Here is a 16,147-nt window from a genome sequence, read left to right on the forward strand (position 1 = left end):
ACTGCGGTTGTGTCCCCATGTGGCAGGTAGGAGTTTAGACAGCTTACAGTCCTTTTTCCTTTGTAGAGAGGTGAAGTGAGTGCTGTAGATAGAAAATGTTTCTTGTCAGCAGCTGTGCCATTTTATGCTGTTCCCTTGACCGATCTTATCAGCTAAACCAGGTCAGGATGGGTCAATACTCATATCTGAGACCTTCAAGGAACACCTAAATGTTGTATGAAGTATTGTTAGTACTTCACTGTAAGTGAACCATCAGTGCCACTTCTCTCTGAGCTGATACTAACCAGTGCCTCAGCAGATTTAGCGGTGTTTGAAGTGGACTGCTAACACTCATTGGGTTCCCACTGGCATGGAAACTGAACTATGTTGTCACCCCTAAAGGTGGCCTCCCCAGGTAGAGGACTTGAGGTTTTTTGGGTTTCAATATATTACTTTTTACCAATATTGAAATTTCCTTTAAAGTGTATTAAAAATTGCTTCTAGATAAAATTTCAAAATCTGCTTATATTGTATTAATTTAAACTTTCCAAAGTAAGAGCTTAGAAACTGCATTCATATTTATTTCTGATCTGTTGTGATAACTAGCTCAGATGAAAGTGTATTTTGTACAATGATAGTGCCATCTTTCATTAAGAAAGGGAAAACATTAAGCATGTCAGTGTAACAGACTGAGTTAACCAGGAAAAGGCAGAAGCTAAAGAAAAGTACCACAGCCAAAATTGTAATGTACCATACTAGCTTTAACTGAATAAAGAAGTGGTCTCACTGGGTGAAATTGCGCACATGATCAAAAAAGTAGAAGAGATTTTGCTATTTGAGTAAATTGTCATTACTGTTTGTTCTTATGCAGGTTGCTTTGCTGTTGAAAACCTAATCTAGTTCTCCCAGTCCTCTAGACTCCATGCTGTGAGACAAAGGAGGAGGTTGGAACTCCTGAAATGAAGATGGAGGCGGTGGGAAAAGTAGAAGAACTCATTGACTCAGAAGTCTCAGCAAAACTCTCTGAAAAACAGGAGGCAGCTCCTGGTGAAGATGGACCTGTAGAACTAGACACGTGTGCTCAGAAAGATAGTGTACCCATTGTAGCAGATTCTGTGGTGCTCTCCTCAATGCCGTGCTTACTGATGGAACTGAGACGGGACTCCTCGGAGTCTCAGTTGGCCTCTACAGAGAGTGATAAGCCAACAGCAGGCCAAATTTATGAGAGTGACTCTTCTAATCACTGCATGCTTTCCCCTTCTTCCAGTGGGCATTTGGCTGACTCAGATACGCTGTCTTCCGCAGAAGAGAATGAGTCCTGTCAGGTTGAAGCTCCTGTAGAGGGAGACCCTTCTGGAGTTTCTGGGGCTGCAGTTGGGAGAAAATCCAGACGATCCAGGTCTGAAAGTGAAACATCAACTATGGCTGCCAAGAAAAATCGACAGTCTAGTGATAAGCAGAATGGACGAGTCACCAAGGTAAAAGGTCATCGGAGCCAAAAGCACAAAGAAAGAATCCGGTTATTAAGACAGAAGCGGGAGGCAGCTGCTCGCAAGAAATACAACCTGCTGCAGGACAGCAGTACCAGTGATAGTGACCTGACCTGTGACTCAAGCACGAGTTCATCAGAAGATGATGAAGAGGTTTCAGGGAGCAGCAAGACAATCACTGCAGAGATACCAGGTAGAGGATGTTTTTTAAACTGAACTGTAAAGCGCCTGACATCGTTTCTCAGCTGTCATGCTAGATTAAATGAGTGACACTTGAGAAAACCCAGGAGAACTGCAGTTCTCTGTAAATTTGAAGACTGCAGTGTATTAACAAGACATGGCAAATTTTAAAATGTGTTCTGAGGTTTTCAGTTTGCTTTTGCACAACAGCAAATTGTAGAAGGGACTATCTTAAATCTTGGAATTTTCAGATTTTTCTTTGTAAACCTATATGAACTCTTATCAGTGCTGGTTAGACGGTAATAATCATAATAGCCTAATTAGCCAATACATTATTATAAGTGGGGAACCGCACTTTAATATATTGCAACAGCACCTCTGCATCTGTGTTTGAAATAACTTGGCATATCTATTGCCCATTTTACCGTTCCGTAAGGCTCCATTCTCCAGTGTTGCACTTATGCTGTGCTTTCCAGCTCTACATTTCAAATTATAAGTTTACTTAACCTTTTTGTTAGTTACATTCATGCAAATTGCAGCTGGCCACTTACTTTAGGGCATAAATAAGAATTATTCATATGTGGCCCTAATTGTCCCACTCCTGGTGTCTCAACATTTTAGGAGTAGGCCAGTTCCATCTTTCTGTGTTATATTAACCTATAATTTTTATATTTCTGAATTCTCCAATATATCCATGTTGACAAGCTGGGTGCAGCAAATAATTGGGGCATTCTCAGATTTTTATAGCAGAAGAAAGATGAGTTCTTAAAGTTTCTCGTCTGGTGAGTCTTCGTTATTTAATTGGTGCAAATACCATGGTCGGGATTATGTGTGAATTATTTTTCCAGAATACTATACCTCAAAACCTTCATCGTATGGCAACCTAAAAAAATAAAATAAAATTTAAAATAAATTTTTTGGTTTGCCAGTCTTTTCTGGGTGGGTCTGCCTTTTCCCCCTTTCTGCTAACTAAAGAGGATGTTTGGGGGATAAACTGCATGCTAAGTAACAGCATATTTCTGTAGTTTAAAGGAAGATGTAAAGGAAAATGGCAGTCTTAATAACTTTGACAGCTAAGTGTGTGTGTGTGTGTGTATATATATATATCTATATACAATATCTAAAGAAAAATTTACATATGATTTTACAAATAGCTGTAACTGTTTCAACTTTAATAATGGTGGATGGTGCTGGTCTATCTGTTCGAAAGCTGATATTTTGCTTATACTCTGTAAGGCTGCATCTCTTTGCCAGGATGTAGATTGAACATAGGAAATGCAGTTTCCCATTGGAAGATATGGGAAAGGCACAGACTTCCATAATTATGTGGTTAATTCTGTTCTTTTTGGGATTTTTTTAAAAAAGGTTTATTTAATAGTGGTTCAGTAGCTATATTTGCCAATTAAAATAGTACAATGTAACTGATAACTTCGACAGTCCCTTGTTTCATTATTTTTTTTAGAGCATTCTCAGCTCTTGGGGCCTGAGTTAGAACCCATTGAAGACTCCCATTGATTTCGGTGGGCTTCGGATCAGGTCCTTCAGAACAAATAAATAGACCAGGGTCAGTTTTTCCAAGGTATTTAGCTGCCTAAAGTTGCAGATAAGCCCTAGTGGGGTTTTCAGAAGCACGTGGGCACCTAGCTCTCTTGGATTGCAATGGAAGTTAGATGCCTAGGAATTTTTGAAAACTTCACTAGGCACCTGGTTGCATCTTTAGGTGCCTAAACACCTTTGTAAATCTGGCCCTCAGTCCTGGCCTTGAAGAGCTTGCATTCAAAGGGCCTGATCCGGTGCCCACTGAAATCAATGGAAGGACTCTCTCGTTGACTTCAGTGGACATTGCATCAAGGCCTAATTTTACATGTGACACAAGGAGTGAGCATACAAAACACTAGAGGACAGCACTGACCTGCATATCTTCTCTCATAGCCCATGTGTTCTGATTGACACTAAATAGTGGGTTTCTCTTTGACTATTCTTTTTTTAAGTGGTTTTTAAGACATACTTCATGTTTTTAACAAATCCTTGCCAATTGGATGCAGTGATTAGAATATATTCTTTCACATTTCAGTTACCCTTTAAATGAAAAGGGTCATGAGAGAGATGATCCAGAATGCATCCTATTGCTTTTTGTGGGCTAGTAAAAATTAATAGATTTAATAGGTGTACTTGAGCCTTGAATTTAACCTGAGTTTCTGACTCTGCCCTTGTAGGTGGCTCACTAATGATCTGGCATGACTACTTTTACTTAAAATAAATATTTATTCTGCTTGATCCTTCTTCGATTTGAGTGAACTGGTTATATTAAAGTCATAATTATTTCTCTTAATAGAGAGCATTGAGAGAGCATAGCGAGTTGACATTGTGTTGTGAATAGGACCCTCTAAAGACTTTAAAAATGAAAGACCACTAAGACACTAATAGGGCGGCCCAAAGTGCAGCCTGAAGGCCAAGTTCAGCAATATTTACCCCCTATTGGTGATAAAAGGGTGATAAACTGCACATTTAATTGCTCCTGAACTTCAGTAACAAGAAACTGCTGTGCATCTATCAAGGGAAATATACGAACGAGCAAATGTGTTCACTTATTTTGAAAAATTCTGTACCTCTTCATGCAAATGACTTATGACACTGTACCGCTCAGTGTCATAAAGCTGGGACGCTCTTGCATTAATGAGTTATTGTTTCCAAATTGGCTCAGCAGCTTACCAGAGATGCTGTTTTGCAGACATGTCTAGCATAAGCATGAAAAATAGCTACGCCAGCAAAGATGCTCCAAGATTATAACTTTGCTATAGATGTTTTTCTTTGCACAGATATGTAGAGATGCAGTAAAAAAGAGTAAAATATTCCTGCTGTCATTTTCTGTCAGAACATGTAAAATTATTTTACAATTAAAGGGGAAAAAAGTTTGTTTTAAACCTGTGGGTAGTTTGAAAATTAAAGTGATGTACTTAATAGGATACAATTGAGTCTTTAATGCTAAAGGATTTCACTGAACATCTTTCATTTTAAGAGTGAAGATAGATATAAGTAATTTTTGAACCCCACAATATATTTGCTTTTGCAGTGAGTTTGGGATGATTATTAAGAAGAAAAATGCCCCAGTAAATGCATAATGATGCCATAAACATAAACAATCTTACCAGCTTTTCTGCTTTCACTCAAACACACGATTTCTGAACCAGACTATTTTGCAATAGAATTTCAATTGTCACTGCTAATCTGCAAAACCAATAATTTTCATTAAAATATTAGCAGTCTTATTTCTCTTCTCAGCTAAGGCTGAATAGCAAAGTATTATGATGAGGTTTCATTACTAATTCTTCATTACAATTATAACTAGATTGGTGGCATACATGACAAAAGTACATTCTGTGAGGCAGTATTCTTGAATATTTTACTTTGTTCCTTTACGCACTATAGGCACTATCCCACACCCATTGAAGTTAGTGAGAACCTTTTAATTTATCTCAATGGGCAGTGAGTTGGGCTCCAGTCCAGTAAACCACAATGGCTTGCTAATCCATGCAAATTAAGATGCCTATATTGTATGCCAATATTGATCTTCAATCTTTAAAATACAAGATTCCTAAGAAATCCTTGGATACATGATGGCATTCACCTTGGGCACTGGTAAAATATGATACAGCAGCTTCCACTAGCACTTCTGTTATTGTTTAGGGTTTTGTTCTTTGTGGATTTCCAATTTCACTGTACAAACTGGCTCTGGATGAAGAAAACTCGGCATGCAAAATGATCCTGGGAATCAATATTTGGCTTAAAACAATTTGACTCTTCTTAAGCTATAAAAACATAATATTATTATTCCACACACCATTGTGCGCTGCTGTAAGTCAATACAGTTTTGAATGTTAAAAAGCATTAATCCATGTTTTAGGCTAATATATGGGGGAATATTGTTAAAAGCTGAAATATTAAAGTTGGAAAAGTTGCCATTTCATGTCTGTAAATTACCTGTATATTCATAAAGACTTTTAGTATGCAGGCCTTTCTAACACATGGTACAATTTACATTGGTGCAGAGGGCCAGCACAAAGCATATGAACCATTTCAATTTCAGCTAAGCTTCCTGCCTAGGTCTTTTGTTGGCACTCTGCCAAGGAATGAATTTTAACCAAAGAGACTAACTGAGGATGATTATTCAAGAGCAGGTACATTTAAAAATCTGTTTGGAAAGATTTTGCTGTAAAGTGTGCAATTTTCCTTAAGTATTGGGCTAGTATATCAACAAGCGAGACCCCCCACTATTAATAGCTAGGGACAAGATGCAGCATACCATCTTAAACTGATCTTGCCAGATCTCATAAATTAAACAACATTGATCCTAGTTGTAACTTGGGTGAGAGACCTAAAGAATGCACATAGTAGATTCCGCTTAATAGCAATCCTGATATTAGCAACTTCCAGTTAATGGCAACATATTTCCAGGAACCAATCCCGTCCCATTAACATCAATTTGAAATGTGCAGAGTACCCCCTGCAGACAGGTTTGTGAGGCTGGAAAGGTAGTGCTGGGACTTTTCTCCAGTTGCAGCCCTGCAAAAATACACCACATCCTAGCAGTTCCTTCTCGGGCTTCAGCCTCTAAAACTTACCTTCACATTGGAGATGGGGGGAGCTGTGGGCAGAGCAGTAGGAGGAAGAGGGGCTGCAGCCTGGATGCTGGAGTTGCGGTATCTCCCCCTGTGCTCTCCAAGTTGTGCCATACCAGGGGACCCCACACACGGAAGGAAGCTCAGGGAGAGAGACTGTGCAGCTCCATGGGTCCCAGCACCCCTGCTGCTTATGGAAAGCCCTGGCATGCAGTCTGCTGTCCCCAGCAGAACTTCCTTCCTTGGTTGCTGCCTTCTGCGTATCAGCAACTGATGGGTAACAGCAACTCTTTGCTGGCTATCAAAGGATTATTAATAAGAGGAATCTATTGTAGATAGACAGTCTTGGTGATTTCAGTAGCTGGTGCTCTAATCTCTAAGTGTTGAAACCACTGCCCCAGTGCAGTACTGAGGGATGTTACTCTGCTGGAGCTGCCATGTTTCATATGAGGCATAGTATTTATATCCTGATCTCTTTATAGTCATTAAAAATTCCAAGGCTGTTTGGTGTCCTAGCCAAATTCAAAAGCTATAAAGTTTAGCATGCAGAGAGATCTATTAGATAAATGTTGTTGTTTTACTATCATGCAGAAAGACTTTATGGCATGCAAATCTGCCAATAAAATTCAAAGACTGACTGAGGCATGTTGCAAACAAGCCTCCTGTAAAATTTCATGTATAAAATCATACATCATCTTTTACTTAGAAGTGCAAAGGAAGTATATCAAACTGATTGATATATTTGCTGCTACTATTAAGTTAAAGTGTAATTATACTGTGAATAGTGCCTCTTTAAAAATGATGTAGCATTACATATTTGCGTCTCAACAGCTATCATATCAAATTCCTTCAGCTGGCAAGTTCAAAAAGCATGTTTTTTCTAGCTCTGGCCCTGCAAAGTCATCCCAGGGTTTTGAACATCGAACTTAACCATCATCACCAATAATAAAAAAGGATTGGGCAGTTAGAACTTAGTTAACTTGTCGGGATCTGATCCAAAACCCTTTGAAGTTTCCCATTTGTTTAACTGAACTTTGGATCAAGCCCTTGATGAGCAAGCATAAATAGAGTTCACTCTTATTCTTATTGTATTGGTCTGCAGTAATATTTGGAGTAAAAAGAAGGAAAATGTAAGTTTTGTCAGTAAATAGATGTGACCCTGAATATAGGCACAGGAAGCAGATTTGTTGAGCAAGATGTCATTTTTAATTATACTTTCTAATCACAACCTTGTTTTAAATAAAATGCAGCCCACGCAATTGAGACCAAATATTATAAAACAGTTTGCTATTGAATAGAGAACTTGAATGCTGAGTTTTAGCCTGTTTAATATGAAAACTGATGAGTGATAAGCCCTTAAAACAAGGGCTCGTAGTGGAAATGCCATGTGACCCTTAACTATAGTTTTGCTCCTAATAGAAAATAAGAAAAGAATAATTTTAAATATTGGTAACTATCCAAAATTTAAGGATTCTTCTACATGTCTCATTTTAAATGGCTTCTCAAAGAGAATGTATTGTTTATCTTTTATAGGAAATTACAGTGTCATTTAAAGCCCCAATAATGTGTTACTACCGTATCTCATTATCAGTAAATTCTGGGTCTAGGTCATCTAGTGATTTCTCTGCATTTTAAGGCATTTTCTGTTGCTCATAAGATATGATAGCCTATGGATTTTGTAAACAATAATGACTTTGTTTACTAGGACACCCGTATCCTATAGCAAGTCATTAGGTTTATTAAAAAAAAATTGTAAACATCCAGACTCTTCCAGAAATTTAGCTGCATGAAAAAAAGTCACTTAATTAAATGTATTTATTAATAATTTAAATGTAAACTGTTGGTTAATTACTTGTTTTTAATAACTTAATGTGATCCTTGCCTAGTTGTGAAAACATCTAAATAAAGTAACCCTTTATGTATTAGGACAACATAACTGTACCAGGTATACGCTATTGATTTTTCCTCATACAGGTTCAGATCCTCATGTTACTGTCTTTTGAGGTGGCATTTTGAGGAGTTTGCGCACCAAAGCATAGGTTACTGCTGCCTTTCTTTTTTGTTTAGAAGCTAAAATAATCTAAGATGAGTGCCTCTGCTTAGATTGTTTCTGACCCTTCCGATGACAGTCATTTTAGCACCTCACTGAGAAGGGAGAGCAAGCAATTTCCTTCTCACTGGACCCAGGAAAGAGGGTCTCCTAGAAGCAAAATGCCATTTTTCTGATAACTGTGGAGAATAAGGGTCAGGCCTTGCTCGTATTTGTATCAAAGGGAGTTTTGCCACTGATATCAATTTGAGCAGGCTTGGGCTTTGCATGGGTTACCCCTGTGGTGTGGTTAGTCTTTCTTGCCAGCAGAAACAAACAGAAGCTGTTTCACTCCTCCTTCCCCCATATAGCAGCATGGTGTTACTTACATACCACATGCAAGATTGGGGTGTGTGTGTGTGATATTTTATTCTTCCTTTAGTGTCCAGTGTTTTAGAAGTAAAGGCTGACAGGGCTAAAATTTTGGTTTTGCTACTTGAAACACTACAATTTTAGTATTTATCTCTGTTATGTATACAGTTGTGTGCGTGTTTACCCATCCCTTGGTGGTGGTGGTGGTGGTGGGGCTAACTATTTAAGTAAAATGTGTATATATTGAGGTTTATCCATTAAAATCTATGATATTTTTGTATTGCAGTTTAATGGAGGTATGCATTATATCATTAAATATTGTACAATGTTTTGATTTTTGAATCAACAGTGAAAGCATCTAAAGTTTCTGTGGGAATCGGACTAAATTTGGTTTCCAAAACCTACAAGCACATTGTGACAGCAGAGTTACCAGAAAAATCTGGAATGAAATATTTTAAAGCCAAGAACTTGAAGTAATAACTCTCTGGTGCCCAGTGGGTTTTTACTTTGAAGTAAACGCTTCTAGTTAATTTGGAGGGTGCAGATTGGTCTCCCAATATTGTATCCATCTGGCCACAGTTAGAAAAGTTCATACTGTTTCCTGAGTTAGCATGCCTTAATAAACACTATAATGTTCTTACTTAACGTTGTCTTATCAAATGGCCTCAATGTCTTTAAAGCTGGCTACAGTCGTGCTGGGGGATCTGGAGGAGCGACCAGGGAAATTCCAGGATTGCTTGACAGGGGCACCGTGTGGGATAGGAACTGCATAGGCAATGTCCTGGAAGAGGCCATGAACTGCTTTGCCGAGATGCAGAGGCAGACAGAGGAGAAATTTCGCATGTGGATAGAAAAGCTAACCCGTCTTGACACAGATGAAGAAAGCAAGCAACAACTGGAACCCAGGGAACCTAAAATGCAACTAGTTGGCCAAAGAATTCCCCCTACCACACAGTCAGGGCCATATATGCAGATGCCTGATAGCCAAGTACTTCCACAACAGTCCTTTAATTCTTACGTGAGCTATCAAAATGTTGACACTACATTAGAGTTTCCAGCGACTTTTAATAACAATTTTCCAGCTGTGTTTCCAGAGAATGGGAATATTGCAGAGCATGATTTGAATCAATCAAAAACTTAGTTTTTAAAATCTTGACATTACCTTGGATTGTGCTAAGAACAAAATTTGTTTTTCTGTGATGGGTTTTTAACATTATACTGTAAATGTTTGTTTTATTTAAAGAAAACTTGTGTGGTTTTTAAAAAACAAACAAAGAAAAATGCGCACATACACACACATGCGAAACTCAAAACAAAAACCTCCTGTCACCAGTGTTTGGCAAGATGTAAATTAGAATCCTTGTTACATACCCTTGGAATGGTAGAGCTATATTTGTTATAGTAGAAGCAATCAGTGTATTCATCCATATGTTCCTCTTGCATGCCAAAAAGTTTATATAGGGAAATACAAGTTTAAATTTAAAGACTTAAGGAATCTTAGTGAACCTGACTACATAATAACAATTAATACATACTTAAATATCCTTTTATTCCTAAATTCTGCAGCTTAAACTTGTCTACATATTGACCTTCCTTCCTCCTCTTTTGGCAGAAGTCGTAAATAAGTCTACCCTAAAGCTTAGCTATACATACTGAATGTGCTCAGTAATTGATATTCACATCCCATTTGGTAGTTAATTTTCTCACAAGAGCTTCTATTAATTACATTGCCATGTTGCATACAACATTTTATATTTAGGGGAAGCACCAGTTTTGTATGTATGCTTGCATATATATATAATTATGTATACACATACACTTTTGTGTGTGTGCGATACATGCACACAAATAAAACATTGATTTCTTGTGTGTGTATATGTATATGGTCAAACTGTCTTTCATGCTGAAATAAAAAGAGCAGTGTCAGTCCTGAGATAAGTAAAGTTTGTAGGTAGATTTGAGTCTTGGACGAAGAACTTAAACCCACTGTCTGACATTCAGATTGGTAAACACTGTGGTGGATTTAATGCACTGTTTGCTTCTGGGTCTTAAAGCAAGAGCATTTTCTGAACCACCTCTGACTGCCATTGAAATGATTACCTGTGATTGGGAATGCCATAGCATTAGTTTTGTTTAAATAATATAACTGTCTACTGTGTGGGTTTTGTTTTAATTGTTATATTGATGATCAATTATTCTGAGTAATCAGGCTTGAAATTTTGATGTTTAAATTAGGATTAAGCTATATATTATAGAAATAACATTGTCACCATTGCCAGAATACATGTTTTTGTGTTGCCTTTACGGTTGGGCCTTCATAAGAGAATAATTTCCCCTTTGTGACCACAAGTATACATTTATATAGTTTATTATCCCTTAGTATTGGTGAGATGTTTCTAATGCAAATAAAGTCAAACCTTTTAATTATGGGAATTAAGTTTCTACCTAGATGTCTTTTAAGTAAAAAATGGAACAGGTCTTTTGGGGCTCTTAGCATTTCAGTTTTTAAACCATGGTGGCTTTATGAATTTTTATTTAGATCATTTCAATAAAGCTTTTTCTTCCAGTTAAAAATGCCATTGTGTATTCTATAGGCCTGATACAAAGCCCGATGAAGTCAATGGGAATCAATTTATGAAGCCTTTTGATCAAGCCCTACATTAATAACTTTTTTAAACTTTTTTTAAAAATAAAAGTAACCATGGAGTTTTTAATATTTTTCCTATCCCAGCCAATTTAACAAACTTGTCTTCATCTGTTTAAAAGTTAAGCTCTTTCAGGGAAAATTGATTGCTGATTTAAAAAAAATCTTTAGTATTCATAGATTATATATAAACATTTTTAGAATTATAGTATGAGCAGCATATTTAAAGCATGACAACTCTACAATTTTCCCCATGCATGAAGAAGCTGCTTCCAGCAGTGAGTGGTTTCTTATTCAGTATGTTAAGCATGCTCTGAAACATTACTTTTTTTAAAAAAAATGGAGCAATTAGGCATTTGAAAACATGCCTTAAGAGTTGAGCAGAATTTGTTCATCTCTGTTATACAGACTTTTATATACTGATTAGAACTCTCTTGTAACTGGATAATAACTTTGCAAAAAATGGTTGTAGTCAATTAAATTTCTCTCTAATGCCTGTGCCTTGTGTAAGTCATAGGAACCTTGAAAAAAAATCTTTGCATTCAAGCTGGATGGGATTTTTTTTATTGAAACTCACCTTTGAAATCTAAGTGTTAATAAACAGCATTCCTAGCTTTGGTTACTACCTGCAACAACAAAAATATGCTTTCTGCTTCAAAAAACCTGTTCACCACCAACACATTACTTGATTTTTACCTTGTAAATTACTGTGAACGTTAACAAATCAGAAAATAATAGTGGTGGAACATACATATTTTGATGCATATAGGATGATGCTTTTTAAGATGGTGCACTTTTTAGGGTAGCTTAGTTCAAAGGCAGCCAGTTGATTGTTAGGAAAATGTTTCAGATTAAAGATATAGAATTTAACAGTATTTCCACATATGAACTACACAATTATTTAAAATATCTGGAATGTTTAAATGGTTTTAGTTTGGTCAGTTGCTCTATCTGCCTCTAAAACATATTGAGTCAGATCTTCAATTGGCATAAGTCAGTATCGCTTCCTTGAACTCAAATCCAATGTCATTTTATACAAGCTGAGGATCTGACCTATTAGCTTGTATTCTGGTTTCAAGAACTATATTCCTTCTGTGGGGGGCAGGGGGGATCTCCCCTTGCATTGTTTTGGTATAAATGATATTTGAGTCAAAGAATGGTCTGTTTTTATGCTCCTGGAAAATATGCAGTCATTTTGGTTGTACAGTTAAAAGTATCTATTTCGCTGCTTTAGATTATGAATTAAAAAGATGTGATGTGCTACAGGAAAACTGACCTTTTCACATTGACATTAGTGTTGAGTTTGTATTTGAATTGTTTATGCCTGCACTTGACATGTTTTTTTAACTCAGTGAAGTTCTGGACTTTGGTTGCATTATACAGTTTGAAAGTATTTCTGAAAAACTGGAAGTATTTTTATTTCATGGTGGTATACGCATACAGCTGCAGTTAAGGTTGTCATGGTTTCTGCTGTAAGCTCCTATTTTCAAAGATTTTGATTTGAAATTTAATATTTTCAGGGAATTAAAATGTGCTCTGAGCTGAAATTTTAGTATGTAAGGTCTGGCCCCCACCTTGACATCCTGCTAATAAAATAGTCTGGCCTTTTTTATTTTAAGAGTATGAGCCTTGCCTTTAAAAATGAAATTAACTGTTGTGTTTAAATACACTTGTGGGAGAGTCCAATGGGAATTCTGCGTATGTTGGGGGAACGGCATATTGGATGTAGCTTGCCTTTGATTGTCCTTTGGTTTTTATTTCTTTACTCCATTCTGAAGCATTTTGTTTTCTTAAGAAAATACTCAGTCTTACAGACTCCTGTGAAAGAATAAATAGGTTAGGACAAATTGGTATAAACTGGCATAGCTCCACTGAAGTCGGTGCCTATTCAAAACCAGATGAGGAACTGGCCATTTAAATTTTATATGCTCGTTTATGCAAAATCTTGAATGAAAAAGACACCTAAAATACTGCTGACACTTATGCATGTGAATAATGAAAGTACACATACAGCTGGAAATTCAGGAACTAGGAATTGGTGCTTCTGGGCACTTGAAATACATTTACTTCATTTATGATTTTTGTAACAAACTGCAAATGAAACTTAAATCTTTGTACGCTCACTTAATTTAAATGCCACTGAGGATGTGTGTCAGGCTGATGAATAAGGAAATTCAAAATTCAGATGCTGGAATTGGTCTATGTGTAGAACTCCTTTGAAATCTCAGAGGATTTGGAGTTCAGTTGATTGCAGGCTCAAGTTTTCCTGTAGCTCCTTATGGAGGCTTGGAGCCACTTCTCTCCCCTGCAAATGGGGTAAGTGAAGAAGGATATGTTGACTGTAATTATGCATTTCCTGTCTTTTACTAGTTTGACAAGTCTTCTATTTAAATAAAGAGTTTCTGTTTTACTTAGCATACAAATGATAGTTTGACACGGGTTTAATGTTTTATAAATTATATATTGTTTACGTTAGAGTCCTATTTTAAAAGGTTTATAACTTTAAAATATTTTAGATTTTTTTTTAAAATAGTACACAGCAAAACATAGAGTAATAAACTGTAACATAACACAGTACCCTGAAGTCCAGAGTTATAGAACATAACAGTTGTCTCTAGGACTGAAGGAAAAGTATTTTTAAAGCAAGGTAGCCTAATATTCTTCAATCTCCATAATTTAGCTCTAAACATTTTACTCTGGGCTGAAATTTGTCATACATCGACTTCACCTGAGGGCAATTTTTTAAACATCTGGTTAAAAAGTTAATTTTAATACACTGATAACTTTATGCTATTAGATTTTATTCTTATCTCTCCAAAGTATCATTTGATTTCAGAAGTCACATTTGACAAAGTGTTAATTTGGCTAAGACACTAAAATCTGACATGTGGCCATGGTTGCTGTAAATGCACAAAAACTAAATTTAAATACAAAACCAATTAAATGGCTGTGCATTTTTAACATGTATCCTTTGGCCTCAATCCTGCAGATCTGATATGTGTGAGCAGACTCTTACCTCCATATAGAGTCCTAGTTAAATCAATAGGTCTCTCAATAGATGAAGGGTCTACCCTCTTTGTTCTGTTTATACACAGCAAGAGGTCCAAAGGAGGCATCTTGATGTACTGGTGATAGGCACATTTAAAAAATGGTTGACATGTCCAATGATACTGCTGAGAGAGTGCTTATGATTTCATGTGATGCATTGAATTCTGATACTTTTGCATTGCTCTAATTGAAGTTAGTAGAAGTCCATACATACATCCAAGGCCTGAATCTGCCTCTTTGTTCATAAAGTACCAGTAAACTTTCTTAAACATACATTTACAGGAGCTGAATGCCTTTGGAAGAGTTCGAGTATTTTAATTAATAGATATTTTATTAGAGACATCATCAGCTTGAAAACTAGTCATTTTAAAAGAGAGAGTTTTCCCTGTTTGTGTAGTCACAAAGCAACATGTGAATTTTTTTGTTAAAATAAACAGGAAAATGTGATAGTAAACCTACAAAACTCTCAGAAGGACTCTGGCCAGGTGCAGTACCGGAAACTGACTGGCTATTGGGACTCTACAGGAGAAAGCATGAAACTGTGAATCTGACAGCACTTTTTGTGTAGTCAAAGTAAAGAAATAGATGTCTGGTCTACACTAGAAAATTAGTAGGGGGTAGCCGTGTTGGTGTGGATCTGTAAAAAGCAAGAGAGAGTCCTGTGGCACCTTTTAGACTATCAAATGTATTGGAGCATATGCTTACATGGGTGAATACGAAGTGGGTCTTCGCCTACGTAAGTTTATTCTCCAATACATTTGTTAGCCTATAAAGTGGCACAGGACTCTTTGTTGCGTTTTACTAGAAAATTAGGTTGATCTAGATGCATTGCTCAGGGATGTGAAAAATCCATATACCTGAGAGTTAAGCTGACCTGAGTCTCTTTGTGGATTGCGCTAGGTTGATGGAAGAATTCTTCCATTAGCCTAGCTACCACCTCTTGTGGAGGTGGATTACTTAGGCCATGGCTACACTGGCGCTTTACAGTGCTGCAGCTTTCGCACTCAGGGGTGTGAAAAAAACACCCCCCTGAGCGCTGCGAGATATAGCGTTGTAAAGCCTCAGTGTAAACAGTGCCGCAGTGCTGGGAGTATGGCTCCCAGCGCTGCAAGCTACACCCGTAGAGGATGTGGAGTACGTGCAGCGCTGGCGCTGCGACCACACTCAGCGCTTTGAAGTTGCAAGTGTAGCCATACCCTCAGTGACAGGAGAACCCCTCCCTTCGATGTAGGTATTGTCTACACTGAAGCGCTGTGCTGTAGCATTTCAAGTGTAGACAAGCCCTGAGAAAATAGAGGAAAAATAACATTTTGCCCAGTACCTTTCACTTATACGGATCCTCAGTGTGACTTATAAGAATGGTAGGTTAAAAAATGATTGTCAGAAATACTATTTTTTGTCTAATATTTAATATCTATGAAAGGAATATTTTGGTTATTTTTCAGAGCTGCTAAAACTAAGGATGGATTATCAATCTGAACCTAAAATTTTCTGGGATTATTTGTGGCAGTTGTTACAACCTTAAATTTATTTAAATGATTTTGTTAAAGCTATATATTGTCTTTTCCTGTATCACATACTCTCTCTCTCTACTGGCCATTTTAACACAGAGTGAAATCCTGGTTTCATAGAAGTCAGTGGGGGAAAAAGGTGGATTTCCATGAAATCAATATTTAAACCTTATTTTTAATTACAGTGGAGCTAATTCTGCAGTTCTTACTCAAAGAAAACTCCCATTGACCTTAATGGGGTATTTGCATGAATAAGGTCTGCAGGTCAGGCTCCT

At 37.0% G+C, this 16,147-nt stretch overlaps 1 protein-coding gene across 3 annotated transcripts in view; it reads left to right on the forward strand.

The window, feature by feature from the left end:
- Window positions 1-16,147, forward strand: part of ARK2N (arkadia (RNF111) N-terminal like PKA signaling regulator 2N) — a 68,363-nt gene that overhangs the window by 21,492 nt on the left and 30,724 nt on the right. For 2 of the 3 annotated variants that reach the window (XM_032768958.2, XM_075066836.1), the window contains one exon: window positions 851-1,662. In XM_032768958.2, the coding sequence (XP_032624849.1) occupies window positions 939-1,662 (724 nt within the window). In that variant the 5' untranslated portion in view covers window positions 851-938. Of the gene's footprint in view, window positions 1-850; window positions 1,663-9,349; window positions 12,926-16,147 lie in introns of those variants that run through there. The other variant, XM_032768960.2, reaches the window with a different exon arrangement.

The sequence above is a fragment of the Chelonoidis abingdonii genome, chromosome 6, assembly GCF_003597395.2.
Source record: "Chelonoidis abingdonii isolate Lonesome George chromosome 6, CheloAbing_2.0, whole genome shotgun sequence".
NCBI lineage: Eukaryota > Metazoa > Chordata > Testudines > Testudinidae > Chelonoidis > Chelonoidis abingdonii.